This window comes from Homarus americanus, unplaced genomic scaffold (genome assembly GCF_018991925.1).
Source record: "Homarus americanus isolate GMGI-L3 unplaced genomic scaffold, GMGI_Hamer_2.0 scaffold57965, whole genome shotgun sequence".
Taxonomy (NCBI): Eukaryota; Metazoa; Arthropoda; class Malacostraca; order Decapoda; family Nephropidae; genus Homarus; species Homarus americanus.
Window position 1 is genome coordinate 735,694 of NW_024725031.1, and position 26,308 is coordinate 762,001.

At 40.6% G+C, this 26,308-nt stretch overlaps 1 protein-coding gene across 1 annotated transcript; it reads right to left on the reverse strand.

Annotated features, from left to right (window-relative positions):
- Positions 1-16,947: 16,947 nt before the first annotated feature.
- LOC121864708 (homeobox protein ceh-1-like) lies at positions 16,948-18,538 on the reverse strand. Its single transcript, XM_042363866.1, has one exon. The coding sequence runs from the start codon at positions 18,516-18,518 to the stop codon at positions 18,084-18,086; it is 435 nt and encodes a 144-aa protein (XP_042219800.1). The 5' UTR covers positions 18,519-18,538; the 3' UTR covers positions 16,948-18,083.
- Between the last annotated feature and the right edge of the window lie 7,770 nt (positions 18,539-26,308).

Genomic DNA, 26,308 nt, shown 5'->3' on the forward strand with positions numbered 1-26,308 from the left:
ATCATCATCATCACTACCATCATCATCAACATCATCACTACCATCATCATCATATCACCATCATCATCATCATCATCACCATCACCCATCCTCTCACATCACCATCATCATCATCATCCTACCACCATCATCATCATCACTACCATCATCATCATCATCACTACCATCATCATCATCATCACTACCATCACCATCATCATCACTACCATCATCATCATCATCACTACCATCATCATCATCATCACTACCATCACCATCATCATCACTACCATCATCATCATCATCACTACCATCATCATCATCATCACTACCATCATCATCATCATCACTCATCATCATCCATCACCACCATCATCATCATCATCACTACCATCATCATCATCATCACTACCATCATCATCATCATCACTACCATCATCATCATCACATCACCATCATCACCACACAGGTTCCCACGAGATGAGAGGTGGTCAGGACGCAGAAGGTAAATAATCTGTTTTTTTACCTCCCTTAATGACCCCTGATGAGCTGACAGATACGATGCAGCCTCCCTCCTCACCTCTCCGTCCTCAGGGTGTTGTAGACGGACGATAGACGGATAGACGGAATTAATCACCGTAATGTTAACCTAAGCTAACGTTAACTGAATTTAATGTAACTTAACCAAATTTAACCTTAACCTAACCTAACCTAATGCTAATCTAACCTAACCCAACCCCCAGTTAGCATTAGAACAGGTGCTATTGTATGATGTATTAGACAGGAAAATAGTCTGATATGTTGAATGTAAGATTATACAGTAAGTAGGGAGGAGGGGGAGGGAAGGAGGGGAGGGAGGGAATGGAAGAGAGTACAAGTAGGTAGGTAAGAAGTACGTAGGCAAGTAGGGAGGAGGGAGAGGGAGGGAGAAAGGGAGGGAGGAGGGAGGGAGGAGGAGGGAGGGAGGGGAGGGAGGGAGAGAGGAAGGGAGGGAGGGAGAGAGGAAGGGAGGGAGGGAGGTATTTAAGTATGTGGGTAGGGAAGGTAGGCAGGTGTTCCCTCCCTCCCTCCCTCCCTGTGTTTCCCATCACACTAAGCTGTCCTAACTCGTCACACAGTGGAGCCTAATAAAACACCCCAAATACCTAATTACTTAAGTCTCCCCCATGACCCAGGCCACACCGGTCCATTTTCCCAGATTACGGCCAGAGAAAATGGGATGACGTTACACCTCACTGAGAAAGTCGGCTGGCGGGGAGGGGGTGGGAGGGGGAGGAGGTGGAGGGGGAGGGGGTGGGAGGGGTTAGAGGAGGGTGGTGTGGTTGTTGGTTTTACTTGTTATTGATATTATATTAATATTATATTAATAGAGGTAAGCGCGTGTTTGTTTAATATATAATGTGTGAAATTGGGTCATAACATACACACACATACACACACACATACACACACACACAAACACAAGATAATGCAAAGAAGAAAATATTAAGTTTTAAGACCATAAATATATTCACAATAATGACATACACTTAGGCCAAGAACTCTTCGTCCCTCGTCGAGTCTTTTACCGAGTGAGTGTGTGTGTGAGTGTGTGTGTGTGTGTGTGTGAGTGTATGAGTGAGTGTGTGTGTGTGTGTGTGTGTCAGTAGTCATAACTCGGCTAAAGACGACGCCCCGGAAACCCATTAAGAAAACAAACAAGACAATCACACTCACCCAGGAGGAAGCGAACGAAGGAATAAGAGAAAAAAAGACGAGAAAGAAAAGAAATTCATCATCAGGTTCCAACAAAGGCAGCGTTCGTATCTCCTCCAACAGCGTGTTTGCTCATAAACTCCTCAATCTCTCACTTCATTACCATTCTATTAACACTTGCGAATCGGCGCCATTTTCGTAATTAGAATTTAATCACCTAGGCGCGCTCCTCAATAGGATCCAATCGGCTTTGCTACGGGATTTGTGTTGATCCTCTTAGCGCTCGTCTCCCGCCCGCCATGTGACGCTTCACACAAAAAGGCGCGCGCGGCAAATTCAAAAGGTCGGCTAGAAGTGGCGGGAACACGAGTCTTTACAGAGAGAAGTTGATGTAATTTTGAAATGGCATATAATTTCCATATTATTGAGGCCGGGAATTTTTATCCTCAACTGATACTTTTCCTTCACTATTTTCTTTCTTTTATTTCCTTTACTATAAATCTTCGACTACAAGAGAACGATATTATGTGATGGTGATTTTTTCTTTACGATGGTTTATGTTACTTATGATAAACAAGAGAGCCTCGAAGTCGCTTGGAAGGAGAAACAGGTCACTTGATATTAATAACTTAAGAGTAATTCTATATTCCTTTCCTCTCAACAGAAATAAATCTTAAGAGTCACTTAGGAAATGTTTTAGGCTCGTATTAACAACAACACAGAAATAATACGTCTTATACACTAACCTTCGCCCCCTGACCGACGCTCACTCACTCCCTCACACACACACACACACACAGATCGATCCCACACAAGCCCAAGGTGGACTAGATCGTGTTGGCGCGTCGGGTGGGTTGACTGGGGAAACTGAGGGGCGACTGGTGGGGCTGTGGGCTGACTGGTGAGGCTGTGGGCTGACTGGTGAGGCTGTGGGCTGACTGGTAGGAATGTGGGCTGACTGGTAGGAATGTGGGCTGACTGGTAGGCCTGTGGGCTGACCAGTGGGGCTGTGGGCTGAATGGCGGGGCTGTGGGCTGACTGGTGAGGCTGTGGTCCAACTGGCGGGGCTGTGGGCTGACTGGTAGGAGTGTGGTCTGACTGGTGAGGCTGTGGACCAACTGGCGGGGCTCTGGGCTATCTAGCAGATCGATGGGATAAATGGCGGGGTTATATGGGCTATCTGGCGGCACTGTGGGCTAATTGACTAGGCTATTGACTGAACTCTTCATCAACAACCTACCTACCTACCTACCTACCCAACTACCTACCCACCTACCTACCCAACTACCCGGGTAGGTAGGTAAATGGATATTAACCTACCTACCGACCCATCTACCCACCTATCCACTTTACCCATACCCATAACCTCAGGGACCATCACACACACACACACACACTAACACTACATGATTATATACGGGTTATTAATACACGTCAATCGAGGTCAAGCTTCCACCATTAACGTCCAATTTTAATTTCAACATGCGACACAATATAAGCTGTAGCTACGTGTATTATTATAAGGAAATATATCGAGGAAAATGTTGATATATTACCACGAACTATTAAGTATAGATGTTATGATTAAAACAATAGATACTTAAAAAAAAACATTGATTCCATTTATTAAAAATACAAAAGATCGCTGGAGGATTTATATGTATACAAGGTGTTTTAAATTAATGGTGGTGGTAATGATGGTATTCAGGGAAGTGCTGGCAGTGGTGGTATAGTATTGGCAGTGACAATAGTGACGGAAATGTTGGTATTTGTGGTAGCGGGGTTGGAAATAGTGTTGGGAATTTGTATAACTGCATGGTGTTGGTAAAGTTGACAGTATTGATAGTACGTACGTATACAACACACACAAACAAATACAGATAAACCAAAAAAAAAAAAAAAATTTAACATACATACATACATCAAACCTCACAACCAAACAATGTAAACAATAAGCATTTAATATTCTTGTATACAGGTTAAATACACTAAAGACACAAAGAAATAGACAACAAACTTAAAAAAATATATATATTACGACCCCCCCCTCTAAAAAAAAAGGAAAAAAACCCAACAAAACAGGAATTCTAATCACTATGTAACTCTCCTGACGGTCTTGCTTGGTTACGCCTATTTTAACCTCCATGGGCCGTAGGATTGGCTTGCAAGACGCGGGGCAAGACAGTGCTATCCGTCTCCTCACTTTAGGGGCGAAGATCCAGTGTTGAGGGTGTACGGGTGATCGCACTTGGGGGGGAAGGGATGCGTCGAGGGTGTTTATTTACGTGGACGATGATGATGATGATGATGATGATGATGACCCCGTTGCAGGAAGTGGTGGTTTGGGGTCAAGTAATCATGAGAGAGAGAGAGAGAGAGAGAGAGAGAGAGAGAGAGAGAGAGAGTTTCAGTAACCTATAAAACAAATTAACTAACTCAGTAATAACCAAACAACTAAGCTTTATTAAATCGTCCAAAATCATCACTAAATACTAACAAACTATAACCACTTAGTTACCTTCATATAGACTCCATAATCTAAATATTAGTTGAGTGTAACTTTCCGGACAATTAGTTGGAAGTTATTTACACAACAAACTGCAGGATGAGTTTAGCTAAATTGGTGTAATGAAAATTAGTTGAGGTGTGTGTGTGTGTGTGTGTGTTTGACCTAGTTAGTAGTGGTGGTAGTGTGGGTGATGATGGTGGTGGTGATGGTGGTGGTGATGGTGATTGTGGTAGTAATGGTGGTGGTGGTATTATTGTTGGTGGTAGAGTGATGGTGGTGGTGGTATTATTGTTGGTGGTAGAGTGATGGTGGTGGTAGTGGTGATGGTGATTGTGGTAGTGGTGATGGTGATTGTGGTAGTAATGGTGGTGGTGGTATTATTGTTGGTGGTAGAGTGATGGTGGTGGTAGTGGTGATGGTGATTGTGGTAGTGGTGATGGCGATTGTGGTAGTAATGGTGGTGGTGGTGGTGGTATTATTGTTGGTAGTAGAGTGATGGTGGTGGTAATAATGGTGGTAACTGGTAATGATAGTAGTGGTGGTAGTAGTGGTGGTAGTAGTGGTGGCAGTAGTGGTGGCAGTAGTTTATTTTCGTCAGTCAGTCTCTCTCTCTCTCACGAACTTAAATCCCCATACAATAACAATATATCCAGTAATAACCCACAGAATTATCCGCTGGAAATCCATTCAAAATCCACTCCAGATCCACATTAATCCACTCATGATCTACAAACACCCACTGTATAGAATTAGTTTAATCCATCAAAATTTAACTACAAATCCAATAAATCCGCAGTAAATCCACTCAAGATCCACAACTCACCGGATATCCACAGACAATTCGATACAAATCCACTCAACATCCGTCATATATCCACGAACACCATCACTTACGAAGGATTGAAAGAAAGAGAGAGAGAGAGAGAAAGAGAGAGAGCTATAACATTTGCTCTGCCACAAGGGGAGAATCCTACATTATTTTCCATTACTGTATATACAAAATACTGGTCTGATTTCTTAACCTAATGGTGTATTTTTCACTGATTTATACAGTATGTCGATATTATTATTATTATTATTATTATTATTATTATTATTATTATTATTATTATTATTATTATTTATTCTATGTACAGTTTAGGAAGATGGAGGACGTAGGAGGAAGGGAAGGGAAGGAGGAGGGGGGGGAGAGGAAAAGAAAGAGAGAGGAAAGCAGGAAGGGAGAGATGGAAGGAGGGGCTTGGGATGGGGGGGGAGGGGAAGGAGGGGGAAAAAAGAGGAGGGACTTATCGCCTTCAGTAATCCCTAAGTGTCTCTGTGAAGGCTGGGAAAGAGAGAGAGAGAGAGAGAGAGAGAGAGAGAGATTCTATTTTAAAGGGAAGAGGAGGATTAACTCCCCTTGTAGGATTACTGACCCAAATTCTCCACCATTCTTACGACAACTTTTCTACCTTTTATTTGATCAATTTTTATTCACCTTAACTACCTGTCGAGTCTCAAACCAATTAAGAAGACATGAAGAAAATCCTCGTTTTCAAGAGTCTTACGGTAATTTTTTCCCCTCAATAGAAATGCGGGAAATCCAACTCAGGTATAGTCTCAGGGGTACACACGCTGCCATCTTTGTATCGTATATAAAATGTAAATAAAGGTCTATAGTTAAGGTCGAGTCTCTGTATAGTTGTGACGCCATCTTTGTCGAGCGATTCAATGGGATACGAACCCTGGATTCGGATCTAGAAGGGAGGGGGAGTAGAGGAGGAAGGGGAGGGGAGGGAGGAAGAATGGAGTCAAGAAGAAGAGGAGGAAGGAGGATGGATGAAAGGGAGGAAAGAAAGAAGGATAGAAGGAAGAAGATGGAGTATTCTAAACCCACTCACTCACCACTCCATCCCTCTCCACTCTCTCTCTCATAAATCCCCCACCTATTCCCACTCACTCACCACTCCCACCCTCTCCCCCCGCCCATCCTCTCCAACCCTCCCAACAAATCCTAATAGAAGCTAATACCCCACACGCAAACAACCCAAAGGCGACAACCAATCAGCGGCCAGGGATCGCTCGTTAGGTTGCCAGGTGAGAGGTAATTAGGCGTTAACAGGTTGGCTTGGGTCGTTAGCCCGTGTATGTGGACGTATCAGAAAGCTACCTTTTAGAAACCTTAATTAAATAATCTGCTAAATTTATATGACCAATATATATATATATATATATATATATATATATATATATATATATATATATATATATATATATATATATATATATATATATATATATATATATATATACATATATGGAGTCTGCATATATTTATATGACCAGTGTGTATATGAGGGAGTCTCCCTATATCATGTATATATAATTCAAACAAATGTTGAATGTTTATATATTTTGAGGCATGATTATATGAGTTTATATTTAAAGAGTATATTGATATGAATTTATATGAGGAGGATATTTATATGAATATGTGTTATGAATTAAGGAAGACTGTATACAATGTGTGTGTACTCGCATGTATGTAATAATAATAATGATAATAATAAACGGTTTATTAATAGAGTTGTAGCCGGTGGCTGAAAATATACAGACTTACATTTGATTTAGATTGTATGTATGTATGTATGTATGTATGTATGTATGTATGTATGTATGTGTACTGTACAGTATGTGTGTATGTAGAGGCAGTACGGTTACAGTACACTGAAGACCAATCCTCCTCTCGACACACGAGGAGGCAGCGAGGCGGGCACTACACTCGACCTCTCTTACTTCCCGAACTGTACGGTCAGGTGCCCATCCATACCTGGGTGACAGGGGGGAGAACACCAACGACCCTTAAAAGAGTAAGTGAGCGCTGTGACCACTTGACCACCGCATCTCATTACCTAATATTAAGTGGACTGTTTATTTTTATACTTGAGAGAGAGAGAGAGAGAGAGAGAGAGAGAGAGAGAGAGTTTCATAATGTCTCAAAAGTAACAAAAAATTCCCAAGACACTCCCAGTCGGGATACAGCAAGTCGGAATACAACAAGTCGGGGACACTACTAGTCGGGATACAGCAAGTCGGGAACACTGTTAGTCGGGATACAGTAAGTCGGGAACACTGTTAGTCGGGATACAGCAAGTAGGAAACAGTACTAGTAAGGAAACAGCAAGTCGGGAACACTACCAGTCGGGAACACTGTTAGTCGGGATACAGCAAGTCGGGAAGGTATTAATGTTTATATGTTGGTGTATACAATTTCCATTATGATTTTATCTTTTTTTCACTTTTAAACTCTCTCTCTCTCTCTCTCTCTCTCTCTCTCTCTCTCTCTCTCTCTCTCTCTCTTACAACACCTCGCCAGGAAGCACTAAAACATTCTGTACTCCGTCAATGAGTGAGTGAGAGGCAGTGTGAGTGAGTCAGTTGAGTGAGTGAGTGAGCGAGTGAGTGAGTGAGCGAGTGAGTCAGTAAGCCAACAGCGTCACTACTCCTCGTCCACCATCATGAAGTCACATCTACATAATAAAAATATATAAACCCCAACTATATAACTCAGGTATACACACACAAAGGCAGGTATACACACACAGAGGCAGGTATACACACACAAAGGCAGGTATACACACACAGAGGCAGGTATACACACAGAGGCAGGTATATACACACATAGGCAGGTATACACACAAAGGCAGGTATACACACAGAGGCAGGTATACACACAGAAGCAGGTATACACACACACAGGGCAGGTATACACACACAGGGGGCAGGTATACACACACAGAGGCAGGTATACACACACAGGGGCAGGTATACACACACAGAGGCAGGTATACACACAGGCAGGTATACACACAGGGCAGGTATACACACAGGGCAGGTATATACACACATAGGCAGGTATGCACACAAAGGCAGGTATACACACAGAGGCAGGTATACACACAGAAGCAGGTATACACACACAGGGCAGGTATACACACACAGGGGCAGGTATACACACACAGAGGCAGGTATACACACACAGAGGCAGGTATACACACAGGCAGGTATACACAGGCAGGTACACACACAGGCAGGTATACACACAAAAGGCAGGTATACACACACAGAGGCAGGTATACACACAGGCAGGTATACACACAGAAGCAGGGATACACACACAGGGGCAGGTATACACACACAGGGGCAGGTATACACACACAGAGGCAGGTATACACACAGGCAGGTATACACAGGCAGGTATACACACACAGAGGCAGGTATACACACAGGCAGGTATACACAGGCAGGCCACACAGGCAGGTATACACAGGGGCAGGTATACACACACAGAGGCAGGTATACACATTCGCCCACAATTACATTCATTAAGGAGCTATTCAGAATGCTTTAGCCTGAGGGCGAGAGAGAGGAAATTAACTAGAACGTCTGAAGCGAAGGTTGTGTGTGTGTGTGTGTGTGTGTGTGTGTGTGTGTGTGTGTGTGTGTGTAAGGAAGAGAAAGAGGAGGTCATGATTTTAAAGAGGAAATGATGTGGGTTATTTTGGCTTTGACGAGTCGTTTTAGCTTAAATTAGTTAGGTCAAGGGGGGGGTGGGGGAGGGGTGGTGGAGGGGTGAGGGGGAGTTAGAGGGAAGGGTGGGAGGTACGAAGGTGGTGAGGGTAAGGAGGGAATGGGAGGGATGCCTATAGAGTGAGGGACGAGGGCTACTAGGCCTACTATAGGACTATTAGTAATGGGATCTAGTAGGGACTGGGGCCTATTAAGACTAAGGTTTACTAGGACTGGGGCCCATTTCACCTGCAGCTGACAAACACAACACAGGCCCGGCAGAAAGGGTCAGAGAGGCAGGTAAACCAACTGGTAATTAGTACATTTACCTGAGGCACCGTCCAGGCCTGGCGCAGCGTGGATGAGCGACGGTGTGTGTGTGTGTGTGTGTGTGAGAGCCACGAACAAATAAACGTACATAAAGGGAAATATGCACACATGAACGTACTGTACAAATTTATTTAACATACCGGTATCTTCTATTACAATCTCTTCTCGCCACACACACACACACACACACACACACGCACACACACACACACACACACACACACAGCCTTATAATCTCCAACAATAACAGTCGGTGCTTGAGGCAACAGTCGCCAGCTTACATCATTCATTAATGCTAAACTTATTTTTTTTATGGTAATGTGGAGAGGAAAATACAAAGATACTACGACAGTGAGTACACGATAGGTATGTATGTATGTATGTATGTATGTATGTATAGAAGCATATATACGGTCACCATAGAAACAAAATACTCTCACTCCAAAAGTAAATACGAGTATATACAATCCCTGACTCAAAAAAAAAAAAAAAAAAAACAATAAAACAATTTAACAAAATATACACACAACTAACACAACAAATCATATTATTCAGTCATACAATAAAATACAACCAATTAAAAACACCCAAACTTTCTATGTACACTTATAACTAATTCCAAAGTTATATTACAAACAATAACAATTAATTATTTCACTAATAGCCTAATACACTATACAGAATATACTTTATTACTTCATCATACGGACAAGAGTTATTAATACTTCAGAGTCATTAGTGTACAGTAAGTAATTTGTGTGTCTAATTTACGAGAGATGAATCATGCAATAGCCCCCTGCCTCACCCCCTCCCCTCACCCCCTGTCTCACCCCCCACCCTTCCCTCACCCCCCTGCCTCACCCCTTCCCTCACCCCCTTCCTTCCACCTTTACGTCTAACTTTTACCCCCCACCCTCATTGAAGAAGAAGAAGAAGAAGAAGAAGAAGAAGAAGAAGAAGAAGTAAGAGGACGAAATAAAGAAGGAAGAATGTGTTGAGATATGCACCCAGAGTCCGCCCCACACACACACACACACACACCCTTCCTCACTGCAGGGACTCAGCAACACGTCCGTGGGTCTCCGGTACCGTCTAGGGAGGCTTACTGGCCTGACCGAGGGGCAGTTCGAGGGGTGTATAATTCTCCCCTCAGCCACCATACAATTCTTTACGCCTCTGTTGGTTATTTTTCTTCTCTCTCTCTCTCTCTCCCCTCTCTTGTCTTTCTCACACCCTCACTGTCCTTCTCCTAGGCCCGTTTTTCCCTTCACGTTATCGGCTCTCTTTTTTAACACCCCTTCCTATTGCTTTTAAAAATGCATGTCTCCTTCACAGCCCTGGTCTCTCACGGCCTCTGGATGTGTGTGTGTCTGTCTGTCTGTCAGGGAGAGGGTGTAAACATATACATATATACATGACGTGTGTGTGTGTGTGTGTGTGTGTGTTCTAATACGTTTACAAGGCTACACAAACTACAGATAAAGGTAAAATAATAATCAAACAATATAGTTAGACACAGACACGCCATGACTCACTAAACACAAACACCATCCACACATACAATACTCTAATCTACCTCACACACACACTCACACACACACACACACACACACTGAAGCTTATATTGTCATAGTGTTCTCTTATTCAAGGAAACTGTCCCATTATATTCAGAGTTCTTACATCGTAATCGAGAAGTTGTCATTGTACTCAAGGGAGTTAAGTCAGTGTACTCAAGGACACAGTTCATTATAATTATTCAGAGTTAAAGCATCGTACTCCAGGGGTTAAATCATTGTACTCAAAGGGTTGTCATCGTACTGAAGAGAAATTCCTCGTACTCAAGGGGTTAAGTCTTCATAGTCAAGAGATTAAATTATTATACTAGATGGATTAAGCCACTGTATTCAATAAAATAATTCATTGTACTCATGGGATTAAATCATTGTACTCAAAGGTTTAAATCATCGTACTTAAGATAACCTAACTTAACCTAATCTATTTTTGTCAACCATCCAAATCCAGTGTCAAGCTGCATCAAAATTCGACAGACAGACAGACAGACAGACAGACAGACCGACAGACAGACAGAAAGACAGACAGACAGACAGACAGACAAACACACAGACAGACAGACAGACAGACAGACAAACACACAGACACTACCAGGGACATAAACTGGTTATAACACTATCAACGCCATCTAGGTGACGGTTCCTACACTAGAGAAACAGAAGAAGGTGTTGTGTGTGTGTGTGTGTGTGTGTGTGTGTGTGTGTGTGTGTGTGTGTGTGTGTGTTGTGTGTGTGTGTGTGTGTGTGAGGCACAGTTAGGTTTACAAGGCATCATAATTCCTGTATATATAATAGCAAGATGTTGACTATAGAACTGACTCATGATCATAGTAAGTTGTAGACCAAGTTTCATCGTAATCCATAAAGTTCCTAGTAAGTTATTGAATGGACAGTACATCAAACAGACAGACAAATGGAGAAAGTAGATGTTTATACCCCATATTCTATAACAGGGACATAGAAAACGGGAATAAAATGTCAACAATATCAATATTTATCTATTTTATCGTATGTTTATAATATTTCGACAGAATAGGAACCAAAACAAACCATTGATAAAGTTAATGTATAGGAGGAAAATAAAGATCAAGAGTTAATATAGAGAAGATTATAAGAGAAGCTTCTCACTCTAACCCTCCCTTCCCCTCCCTCCCTCTCCTCCCCCCCACCCCCTCCCTCCCCCACCCAAGCGTCTCGGGAGGCGGATTTGTTGATATTTTTAGACGTACGACGATAAGGATAATTAATGTGGGGGTCACGTGACAGTAATTAAGTGCTTCATTAATGACTGTAAATTATACGTTAATCATCTAATGGCGGGGAGTTATTAATTAGTTGTTGTATAGTTGTTTGTTGGAGTAATTATAGAATGAGACGATAATTATTAGTGGATTGTTGGTGTAATAATTTGATTAGGAAAAAAACGGCATTGAAAATAACTAAATTATATTAAGGGATAAGTGTGTGTGTGTGTGTGTGTGTGTGTGTGTGTGTGTGTGTGTGTGTGTGAGTAATTACCTCTGGCTCGACAAGAGTGTGGTAGTATTTTTAACTTGGTGGTGATGGCGGTGGTGGTGGCAGTAATAGTGGTGGTGATAATGATGGGGCTGGTAGTAGTGGTGATTGTGGTTGTAATAGTGGTGGTGATAATGGTAGAGGTAGTGATGGTGATGGTAGTGATGGTAATGGTATAGTGATGGTAATGGTAGAGGTAGTAATAGTGGTGGTAGTGATGGTGGTAGTGATGGTGATGGTGGTCATGTGGCGGTGGCAAGGTTTTTGTTCAACTCATTAGTGAGTGCAGATGCCTCTCCCTTCCTCTCCCCTCTCTCTTACATCACACCCTCACTTCCCACATCATACCTTGACTACCCTCCCTCCCCTCACCCCCTACCCTCCCTCCCTCACCCCTTACCCTCCCTCCTCACCCCCTCCTCCTCCCCTCCCTCCCTCACTCCTTCCCTCCCCTCCCCCTCACCCCCCTTCCCCCTCCCCTCACCCCCTTCCCTCCCTCCCCTCACCCTCCGTCCTCCACATTTCCCTCCACACTCTTTCTTCTTCTATAAACTCTCTTCCATTCTCGTTGTTTCTCCTTCTGATCATAAATCCTCTCTTTCATCTTCTTCTCTTTACGTGTGATTCTCTCTTTATCTTTCTTTTCTTTCTAATCTTCTTTTTTATCTTATTATTTATGTGTTCCCGTTCTTGAGTCATGGTGCTAATATACGTAAACAGACACAGACAGACACAGACAGACAGACACACGACAAAACAAACAGAAAATGACAACAGACTCATATTACTGGTCGACTTCGATAATAATAATAATAATAATAATAATAATAATATCAACAATAATAATAATAACAATAATAATAACAATAACAATAATAATAATAATAATAATAATAATAATAATAATAATAATAATAATAATAACAATAACAATAATAATAACAATAATAATAATAATAATAATAATAATAATAATAATAATAATAAATAAGAATGTCATGTACCCAACAACTCCTCCTCCGTTTACTACGCATTTTTATTTTTTTGTCTCCCTTTCTCTCTCTCTCTCTCTCCTCCCTTCCCACTTTGTCTTTCTCTCATTAAAGTCATTTATCTCTCGCGTGATACATCTTGTGTCTGTGTGGCCGCGAGACAGTAAAGAGTAAGTAATCCTCAGTGAGTTAATTCTTTCGTCTGTTGGAGCACAAGTGGGTAACTAACCAACCAACAGTCCATGATAATTATACTTTCTATGTATTTAATCAACGCCATACACTCATTTATTTCATTAATTATCTTTAATAGTAACTCTGGGGGTTATATTTCACTCGTAGGATTAATTGGAATGATTTTATTAATATATTTTCCCTGATGAACCGATTAATTGTAAGCGCCATGCCTAAAATGTCAAGAAACTGTTTTGAGAATTTTACACCTAAGTCTTTCTCCTGACGAATATATTCTCAAGTCAAGCTTTTTCTCGATTAAGCTTCCGGTTATCGCTAGGAGTATGTATGAATATGTATGAGATAATAGCATAAACGGCGGGGAGAGTAGGAGAGTTGAGATGAGGCCAAGTAGGTTAGTGAGGGCATGAGAGGGGTGCGACACGATACCATGGTCGCGGTGGAATAGAGTAGTCTCCCCTTACAGTCCCTCTTCCCCCACCCACCCGACCCGACCTACTCCTCGCTTGTAGTAATTTGTAGCGTCTTGTAGGACCTTGTTACTTGTCTCCCTGGTATGGCCATGGCCTCGTGACTAATGAGGAAGCGCCCAGGCTGCATGACGAATTCTAATGAGCCTTCGTCATGACCTAATGAACCTCATATGACCCATGGCCTATGACCCTACCTAGGAGACGTAATGTGACCGAGGCTCGATATTTTCTGCGACAAGACGATGGACTATAATGTTTCAAGTGTTTTATAGAGTATGGTCTAAGAGGTGAAGAAAATTAACTAAGATAAAGGGGATTATTATTATTATTATTATTATTAGTATTATTATTATTATTATTATTATTATTATTATTATTATTATTATTTTTATTATTATTATTATTCTCTAAATTAACCATATACTCATCTCCTCTATTTCATTATTTTATATTCACTTTCACTTCACACCCTATTTATCATTATTTACATTTGCAAACTATTACATAATTCATTACTCCTCTAAACGTAATTATTATTTTTTTTCTTATTTTAATTAAGCCACACTAATTAAGCTTTCCTCATTACTTACGCTAATTATCATTTCTTAAAAAAAAAAAAAAAAAAACGACGCTAATTATTTTTTTTCATTTTACGTAACTTTAAGGTCAAGAAACTTTAGTACACTGTAAACAACTGATAATGGGGGCCATCTTGTTCCTGTTTTCCAATGTCTATTATAGGAATTTAAATTATCATATGTGAGTAAATAAATTCCATTGTTTATTTGATTTTTGTTTTCCATCTTTTGTTTACTTTAGTTTTGTTTACTTTCTTGTCTTTTTCCTTCCTTCATCTTTTAGACATTTTATTTTTATTCTTCTCCTTTATTTCCTCCTTCTATAGTTAATCTGTCCTATCTCCATTCCCTTTCTCTTTCTCTTCTATCTCCTTTCTTTCTCGTCTTTTGTCTCCTTTCCTCTCCTCTTTTTATCTATTTTCTCGACTTTATTCCATTTCTCTATATCCTCTCTCTCTCTCTCTCTCTCTCTCTCTCTCACATGGTGGGGTAAGTGATCCTCTCATTATAAAGTAATTATGACGCCTCACTTCCACCACCCACTGTTCTGCCCTTAACTACCCTTTACCCCTTACTCTTTACCCCTTACCATTTATCTCTTACCTACGCTTTACCCCTTAACCTTACCATTTACACCTTGCTTATCGTTTTCTCTTACAGTACACCCTCCCTTAACTACCCCTTACTCTCCCCTTATCACACTACCCCTTTTACCCCCCTCCACCCCTTCCTCAGTGTCAAATATATTTCTTCTTCTTCTTCTTCGTCTACCTTTCCCTCCCCTCTTCTTCCTCCTTCTCCTACCTTCTTCTTCACCTCCCCACCTCTACCATCACTACACCCCCCTTCTCCCTTCCCTCACCACTACCTCCTCCTCCTCACCACTCACCTCCTCCTCCCTCCTCACCACTACCCTCCTCCTCCCTCCTCACCACTCCCCCTCCTCCTCCTCCTCACCACTAACCCCCTCCTCCTCCTCACCACTACCCCCTCCTCACACCACTACCCCCCCCAACAACAAAAAATCAGGTAATATATTTGTTTTATCATTGTTTAATTGATCAGGTGATGTTACATATGCAGTGAACTAGTGCTCGGGTATTTAGCGCTGAAAGGTTAATTTGTTTACAGAATGGCATTGGCCCTTATGGGATGGAGGGGGGGGGGGGACTAAACTGAATCAATCGACACTCAATGATGCCTAAACAAAATCTATTTAAGTATATATAGATTAGTCTAACTCTCTGTATTTTTCTGGGTTTTTTTTCTCTTTCTGTGTCTCTTTTGTCTCTGTCTCTCAATGTATTTAGTCACACATTCATAATATTCTCGACTGGGTCATACATACATACATACATACATACATACATACATACATTTACACCTTAATAAATTTATAAACAAAATCCCAACATACTTTCCCCCTCATTCAATTTACTCAACAAAATACTAAATGGAATCGACTTTGAACATTGGTTATGACAGCAACACGGAATTATTGGGATCATTATTTCGACACAACATACACAACCACTTTTACAAATACAACTTTATTTTATGTAGTGAGTGTGGTGTAGAATAAGCTGTAGGGATCAGTGTAGGTAGCCAGTGTGTGTGTGTGTGGGTGTGTGTGGGTGTGTGTGCGTGTGTGTGTTGTTAGATGGTTTAGTTCTGGGTGTCGTGGCGACCTGTGGTGTAATGGTCAGCATGCTCACCTCACAAGCGAGCGGACCCTGGTTCGATCCCCGGGCAGGGTAAAACTATGGGCAGGTTTCTTTACGCCATTTGCATCTGTCTCCCCAGCAGTAATTGGGAACCTGGATGTTAATGGATTTATGGATCGTGTTCTGGGGTAATGGTTAGCCAGTGCAGTTGGTGAGTTGTCCGGTCTTCTCGGACTATCCCTTAACACTGGGTCATGCAGCTCGTTAACTCAGGGTGTGGTTGTGGTGTTGGCGACAGCTTCTACATCTTAAACAAATTCACGCCTAGGTGGCCCTTGGGCCGGCCATCTTCGTACAAGAGAGGCAGCCATTATTAGTTTTAGGTATGGCTAGAGTCGTGGTGCTATTATACCATTTCTATTAGTACTACTACCACTCCTACTACTACCACCACCACCACCACAACTACTAATACCACTCCCATCACCACCACCCCCACTACTACTACTACTACCAGTCTACCACCACCACCACCACAACTACTACCAGTCTACCACCACCACCACCACAACTACTAATATTAATTCTACCACCACCATCCCCACTACTACTACTACTACCAGTCTACCACCACCACTTACTACTAGTCTACCACCACCACCACCACCACTACTACCACAGTCCACTAACACCACCACCACCACCACCACCACTACTACCAGTCTACCACCACCACCACCACCACCACCAGTCTACCACCACCACCATTACTACAACTATTAGTACTAACAACAACAACAATAAAGGGTTAGGAATGAAAATGCCATAATTATCAAAGAACATATATATATTAATTTTTATGTACACAGGAACATTTTAAGTGTATGATGACCGTCACTCAGGAAGCCATTACTTAACTTACTTTGTACACAATATACATTACACAACTCGTCGCCATTTATATATATACATATATATTTATTTATTTATATATATTTTTGTCTATATAAATTTCTCTTTAATAAGTGTGTTTAGTAGTGATAAGGTTGATATGTTTACATCTTTTTAGTCTTTCGAGTGTGTGTGTGTGTGTGTGTGTGCGTGTGTGTGTGTGTGCGTGTGCGTGTGTGTGTGCGTGTGTGCGTGTATGTGTGTGTGTTACGCTAAATAAGGTCAATTATCGTTTATCCATAACTTCTGTGCCCTTCTCTTTTTTTGAGGGGGGGAGGACTACTGACTGGCCAAAAACGATCATGTAGACCATAAAAATATATATAAATGAATAGTTTAATACAAAACCTAACGTAACCTAACCTCACTTCACCTCACCTAACCTAGCCTTCCTTAATTAACCCACATTAACTATGATTTGGCTCCTATGGTAAACAACGCCTCAAATGAACCAGAGAAATTTTACCATAAAAGAATTAATTTCCATTGAGTTATAACATAAACACAATAATTTATCCTTATTCGGCCAAACCTTCTGTTGATTTTTAAGGCTTCATCGGTAATTGTCCCCGTTTAGTGTGCGCGTATATACAACCTAACTTTATAAGATACATACTGGTATAAACTTATAAACTGTACTGTATATGCGCCTTTTATTGGTTATGTTACATGTGTTGGGCTGTGTAAACATATCTTTGTGAAATATGTATGTTTTACCTGTAAATGGTGTCTATTATATTCATGGATGGGTGTGTGTATACATTATACATATTTAAAGAATGCATAAAATGTATTTGACCAATGCATGTATTAAGCTTATGTGTAGTGAACCATAGGAACGATAGGGGTGATATAGGTCGAGTATGTGGAGGTAGAGTGGAGGTCACACAGGTCAGGGGTCAGCTGGTGGGAGGGCGGAGGTCAGCTGGTAAGAGGGCGGAGGTCAGCTGGTAAGAGGTAGTGTGATACGAGAGGTCAAACTCAGTGGGGCGACAAAGTAAAGTCAGGACATAGGGATGGGATCAGGGGTTGTCTCGGACTAGTTAAGGGGAGGTCAGGGGGAAGGAAGGAGAGTTAAGGGGGTCAGCGAGCGAGGTGGTGGAGGTAAAGGGCAGCGAGGGGGGTGTGGGGGGGCAGAGGGCCGCGGTAAGAGAGAGGGGCGGGGCAGAGTAAGGGCGGGGGTGGGGGCGGTAACAGTCCCCCGTGGTAAGAGATGGGCGGGCTTGGCGGCTGTGTGGGCGTGTTGACGTCACATCCGGGGTTCTGCTTCTTCCACTTGGTTCGACGATTCTGGAACCAGATCTTCACCTGCGTCTCCGTCAGGTTGAGCGCCAGGGCCAGGTTGAGTCTCTCACACACACTCAGGTATCTCGTTTGCTTGAATTTGTTCTCCAGGGACACCAGCTGCTCGTAGGTGAAGGCGGTCCTGGCTCGCCGGGGCTTACCGCTCCCTGACCCGCCCCCAGGGCCTCCCCCGCCCCGACGGTGGCCCTCCGGGGAGCTGCCCTCTCCCTTCATCCCGCAGCGGCCCTCACCCTCGTCCCCGGAGTCCGAGCACACTGTTGGAGGAGGACCTGGTTAGTGAGGTAGTCGGCTGACACACACACACACACACACACACACACATATACATACAAACGTAAATAACCTGCTGGAGGTGAATAATAATAATAATAATAATAATAATAATAATAATAATGATAATAATAATAATAATAATAATAACCAAACATCCAAGTAAACACGAGGACTATTTTCAATTTCTCCAGTTCGCTTTATTGCTCTGAGGCAGTGTGTGTGTGTGTGTGTGTGTGTATGGTGAAGAGGTCCATCACCATTCTCAAAAAGAGGAAAGGGAAGGGAAGGGTAGGGTAGAGGGAAGGGTAGAGGGAGGAAGGAAAGGGTAGGGAGGGAGGGACTCACCCATTTACCCTATTGACATAAGACGGATGGTGAGAGTGTATGGCTCCACCACCACTGTTGTCATCAGCTGTCCTGTCCTGAGAGCAACAGCAGACAGTCCCCCCCCCTCTTCTTTGTTTACTTATCTTTCTATCTCATTATCTGTCTATCTTTATATCTGTCCCTTTATCTATCTGTTTATCAATATATATATATATATATATATATATATATATATATATATATATATATATATATATATATATATATATATATATATATATATATATATATATATATATATATCTTTTTCATCTGTTTAACTATCTATTTATCCGTCTTGTCATTTATGTGTCTATCAACCTGTGTAAATATATATGTTGTGTATGTACGTATGTATGTATGTATGTATGTATGTATGTATCTGTCTTATACGTGTCTCTTTATCTGTCCATCAATCAATCTATTTATATATCTATCCTTCTATCTATCTATTTCTCTGTCTGTCCCTCAGTAGTCGTCCACCTCACCACAGAAGGACTATTTAAGTAAACATCACCACTGGCCCTCGTATGGGATTCAACACCTCGCGGCGGTGATTCAAATACCCACCCGAGTACCGACCAATACTGCAGTCATTAACACCAGTTGTCTGTGTGTGTGTGAAGAATGGTTGTCTTGTCGGGTATTCCTCAACCATACTCTATATGAGGGACGAGCAACACTAAACCGTTTCGGGATATAATTAAATCTTGTTTTATTGATAAGATTCGAAATATCTAAATCTGAAACTTGAATGAAACAACGAATTAAGTCTAGAAAGTTTCATTTTGTGTGTTTCAGTGTTTCATTATGTTTATTACTTTATATCCCTGAGGGTAATACGGCACTGTATACCTTGGCTAAGATTCGAACTGGGGTGTTCGAAGCATCGTAATGGTCGGTCGAACATAAATGGTTCATACGTACACACGTTTGTACTCGAGTGAGGTGTGTTGCTTTGATCACTGTTGAGAGATGATTAACCTCCTTTGTTGTGCACCCCCCTCCTCTCTCTCTCTCTCTCTCTCTCTCTCTCCCCCCTTTTCTTCTTATCTATATGTTTCTTTCCTATCTATCTATCTCTTTCTCTTTATCTCTCTCTCGTTCTTTATTTGTTCATAACTCTCTCTCTCTCTGTCTCTAAACCAAAAACTTCCAAAAATGTATAAAAAAAAACCCGCAAAACCAACCCATATTTAAACCATAAACCATACTATTTAACCTAATTACGATAACAAAAACCCGCATCAATAAAACCACTTGACCTAACTAGCTAAAACCGCTTAGCAAACCTCACAACTCACCCCCCACCCACCCACACCCACCCCACACACACATCCACACGGTCTACACACAAACACAAATCATCAAAAACTTTAATTTGCATATGAACGATAAAATTTAGTGAGCTGTGGTGAAACACGAGCTAATAAGTTAATGATATGTTGTTCCCGGCGCTAAAAAAAATCTCACTTATTTTCGTTTGGATTTTTTTGGGGGGTGGGGGGTCGATGGGGTGGGGTTGTATTCGACTTATTAATAAAGAGGAATTATGCAAATGAGTTCAAAAGGGGATGATTAAGGGTTAGTAATTGGTAAAGCTATCTGAGGGAGTGTGATGGATGGATGGATGGATGGATGGCTGGATGGATGGCTGGATGGCTGGATGGATGGATGGATGGATGGATGGATGGATGATGATAAGCTAATCCACATCACACCACACCACCAACACCATCGCAAAACACCATCGACACCATCACACAATGCAACACCACCAACACCACCACACAACACCACCAACACCATCACACACGCAACATCACCACCTACTCTGATTACAATGCAACACCACCAGCACCGTCACACAACACAACACCACCAGCACCGTCACACAACACATCAAACCAACACCATAACACAACACAACACCACCAACACCATCGCACAACACAACACCACCAACAACATCACACAAATACACCACCAACACCATCACACACAAATACATCACCACCAACACCATAACACACACACACAACACCATCGCACAACACAACACCACACCATCACACCACCATCGCACAACACACAACACCACCAACAATACGATCACACAACACACCACCAACACCATCTGCACAACACAACACCAACAAATAAAACATCTACACACAATACTCACCAACACCATCACACAACACATCACCACACCAACACCATAACACAACACCTAACACCCTCACACAAACACATCACCACCCAACAACACTACCACCAACACCATCACACACATCACCACCAACACCCAACACACACACCACCAACAACATCAAGACACACCACCAACACCATCACAAACACCACCACCAATTGCCAACACCACCAACACCATCACACAACATGACCAACAACACCCAAACACCACCACCACCAGTCACCACATCACACAACACCAACACCAACACCATCACACAACACAACGCCAACAAATAATATAAGTACCAATTAATTTCACCTACTCACATGAAAACAACAACACCAACACCACCAACACGACTTCAATACAACACAATACCACCAACACCACCACATAATACATCACCCACCACCAAACACCCCACCAACGCTAATTCATTAGCAACATAACACCACCACATAATACACCACCACCACCATCACATAACACAACACCACCAACACCATCATACAACACAATACCACCAACACCACCACCACATAATACACAACCACCACCACCATCACATAACACAACACTACCAACACCATCACACAACACAACACCACCAACACCACCACATAATACACCACCACTATAACACCTGCAACAACACAACAGTTATCATACCGGCACCATCAGGCACTATCAGCCACGGTGTCACGGTCGTTTGGTCACAACAGCCCTGGGGGGTAATGACCGGATGCTGTAGTCTGATAGTTGCCTACAATTAATGTTTACGGCAAATATTGCTAATTGCAAGGTTGAAATATGTGGGGTATTTGTGCTGAAATTATCCCCAGAGCCGCGCAGCAACATGTTGTTGTTGCCAGTATGCAAATTGATATTGTTATGGGCGCAATAAAAAGAATAACATTTCAAGCTCTCTCGCCTCGACGTATATTACCACTAAAATGTATTAGGCCTGTTATTCATAGCGGTGATTTGCATACTATTGTATCTCTCTTTGATAGAAATGAAACATTAATTCTTTATACACTAGTTGGTATTCTGCTTTTATGTATTGATGATCATTATATATATATATATATATATATATATATATATATATATATATATATATGCATACTGCATAAATTATAGGGATCACCTTAAGTTTCGTCCCCCAACTTATATCAACTTAAGATTAATGAACTTAGCGCCAACCTAACCCAATATATACAGTATATAATGACATCATTATTCAATATATGTGCAGCTGCAAACCAAAGGCCTGTTGCCTCTTCTACTGCTCCACTAATCGCGAGATTCAGACTCGTGAATCCAAAGCATTTACGGATCTGAACTTCCGTATAATATCACCCTAGCTTTCATATAATTATCTGTTAAACTTTACTATAACAAGCATCATCTAAACTTCACTATAACAAGCATCACCTAAACTTCACTATAACAAGCATCACCTAAACTTCACTATAACAAGCATCACCTAAACTTCACTATAACAAGCATTCACTATAACAAGCATCACCTAAACTTCACTATAACAAGCATCCTAAACTTCACTATAACTTCACCTAAACTTCACTATAACAAGCATCACCTAAACTTCACTATAACAAGCATCACCTAAACTTCACTATAACAAGCATCACCTAAACTTCACTATAACAAGCATCACCTAAATTTCACTATAACAAGCATCACCTAAACTTCACTATAACAAGCATCACCTAAACTTCACTATGACAAACATCACCTAAACTTCACTATAACAAGCATCACCTAAACTTCACTATAACAAGCATCACCTAAACTTCACTATAACAAGCATCACCTAAACTTCACTATAACAAGCATCACCTAAACTTCACTATAACAAGCATCACCTAAACTTCACTATAACAAGCATTACCTAAACTTCACTATAACTAGCATCACCTAAACTTCACTATAACAAGCATCACCTAAACTTCACTATAACAAGCATCACCTAAACTTCAACTATAACAAGCATCACCTAAACTTCACTATAACAAGCATCACCTAACCTTTACTATAACAAGCATCACCTAAACTTCACTATAACAAGCATCACCTAAACTTCACTATAACAAGCATCACCTAAACTTCACTATAATAAGTACCGCCACAACTTCCGTATATACAACAATGTTTCATTAAAAAAGTGACACCTGCTTACACTGTCGTAAGAGTGAATGTCGACGGTCGAGGAGAAACAGAGTCAGAAGTCGAGGCGGAACGTCGGACTTCATAGAACGCGGGCGTCAAATTTTGGACTCTAAAGGGCGTGGCGTCGGACATCGAGGGGGAGTGGCGTCGGCCTTTAAGAGGGCGTGGCGTCGGGCGTCGAGGAGAACGGGGTACCGGACATAATGGGACGTGGTGTCGGAATTTAAGGGGGCGGGAAGTTGGACTTTAAAGGGAAGGGGAGTCGAACTAACAGGGTGCGGGGCATTGGGCAGAAAGTGCAGGGCGTCGGTCTTCAAGCAGGGCGGGGCTTCAAACCTCAAGGGGGCGGGGCTTCAAACTTCATAGGGGCGGGGCGTCGGTCTTCAAAGGGGCGGGGTTTCAGACTTCAAAGGGGCGGGGTGTCGGACTTCAAAGGGGCGAGGCTTCAGACTTGGGGGTGTCGGTCTTCCAAGGGTCGGGGATTCAGACTTCAAGGGGCGCGGCGTCGGTCTTCAAGAGGGCGGGGCTTCGGTCTTCAAGGGCGGGACGTCGGCCTTCAAGGGGCGAGGCGTCGGTTTTCAGATATCAAAGGGCGGGCTTCGGTCTTCAAGGGGGCGGGAATTCGGTCTTCATGGGGGCGGGGCGTCGGTCTTCAAGGGCGGGCGTCGGCCTTCAAGGGGGCGGGGCTTCAGATATCAAAGGGGCGGGGTGTTGGTTTTCATGAGGGCTGTACTACGGGCATGGATGGGGCAAGGTATATGACGAGGTGGGGCGAGGCGGGGTGTGGTGGGGCGGGGCGGGGCGGCCGTCAGAGCACTCCGGCAACAAAATACGCAACATTTATTCCATCATTCACAAATTTTGAAATAGCATTTATGGCGGAGTAAGCGAAGAGTTATACTAATGGAGGCAACAACCGTGTTTTATTACCCCCATCACAATGTATCTCACGGCTCACTGACTCACGCAATTAAATAATGTGTGTGCATATATATATATATATATATATATATATATATATATATATATATATATATATATATATATATATATATATATATATATAATTACTGCTATATGAGTGACAACGTATTCCAATACAACCAAAGTTAATTTACTCCCGTCAACACAAATAAATACATTACATTACATTACATTACACACTGCAACATAAATATAAAAGCATCTTTGAATTTTACCTTAATATTAATGAAGGAATCTATATAAACCCGAAACTGATATTATTATTATTATTATTATTATTATAATAATTATTATTATTATTATTATTTATTATTATTATCACTGCTATTATTACTACTACAACATTTATTATTAATACATTATTATTGTTATTAAAATTATTATTATTATTATTATTAAAATTATTATTATTATTATTAAAATTATTATTATTAAAATTATTATTATTATTATTATTATTAAAATTATTATTATTATTATTATTATTAAAATTATTATTATTATTATTAAAATTATTATTATTATTATTAAAATTATTATTATTATTATTGTTATTATTATTATTATTATATTATTATTATTATTATTAGTAGTAGTAGTAGTAGTATTATTAAATTACTATTGTTATTTTTATTATATTAATATAATAATTATTATTAATATTACGATATTATTACTATTATTATCATTATTATTAGTAGTAATAGTAAGGAAGCCACCAATTGATGTGACTGGATACAAGTACATAATGCAGTAGATAAAAGCTAACTGGATACAGAGAAACAGTGAGTCAGGGAACAAAGATTAGGTTTAATATTTGTTGAAGATTATTAGTGAATGATAAACATAATCGTTATGTGATTCATTTATTATAATAATAATAATAATAATAATAATAATAATAATAATGATAATAATAATAATCATAAAAGTAGTTAAATAGATTAAAATATAACGGTCTTGTTGCGCGGTCTCGTAAATTAAAAAATAATAATAAAACAAGAAACAACAACGATAAACTTCAATAAACAATAACTTAAGAAGAATAACATATAATAGGTGGAATATTGACCAAGAACAGAACCAAATACTAAAAAAATTATCGTATGGAAATATTAAATAATCAGTAAAAACCAAAATTAAAAACATAAACCGGGAAAAATAATATTAAAACTAAAGACCTAATAAATAATAATTCCTTCCATAAAAGCTTGACGAAGGAAACGTTTGAACAAGATCGATTAAGCTGTGATTCATATATTACAACTTGCCTGTATTGGTGTATGACATGTGAGTGTGTACGTTGTTGGCCGTGTGTGTGTGTGTGTGTGTGTGTGTGTGTGTGTGTGACAATAATAATCATAGTAATAATAATAATAATAATAATAATAATAATAATAATAACAATGACAATAATAATCATAGTAATAATAATAATAATAATAATAATAACAATAATAACAATAATAATAATAATAATAATAATAATAATAATAATAATGAAAATAATAATAATAATAATAATAATAAATAATAATAATTTTCCCTTCACAAATTAACAATAAATACAATTACTAACTACAATAAAACATTAAACAGATATAAAATTTTGGACACGTTAAAGATCATTAATAACAGTAATCAACATGGACAGAAAATAGTATTAAACATAAAGATAACAATAATGATAACTGATAATGATAAGTGCCACGATAGCAAACTCTGGTATAGCAATAATGATATCGGGAAATATAACACATTTATAGAGGGCTTCCGATAGTGATAATGATAGCATGAATGGATAACCTTGCAAGATAGCAGTGATAACAAGTCCTATATTACGTCCAGGGCGGCTCTAGTAATTACGGAAATAATAGCAGTGTATGATAGCAAGGCTTGGGTGGTGTAGGTGCATGATAGCAGGTGTAGGGGAGAACAATGATAAGTGAAGGAAGATAACAGGTCCGAGGCTTCATCAATTTGGGAA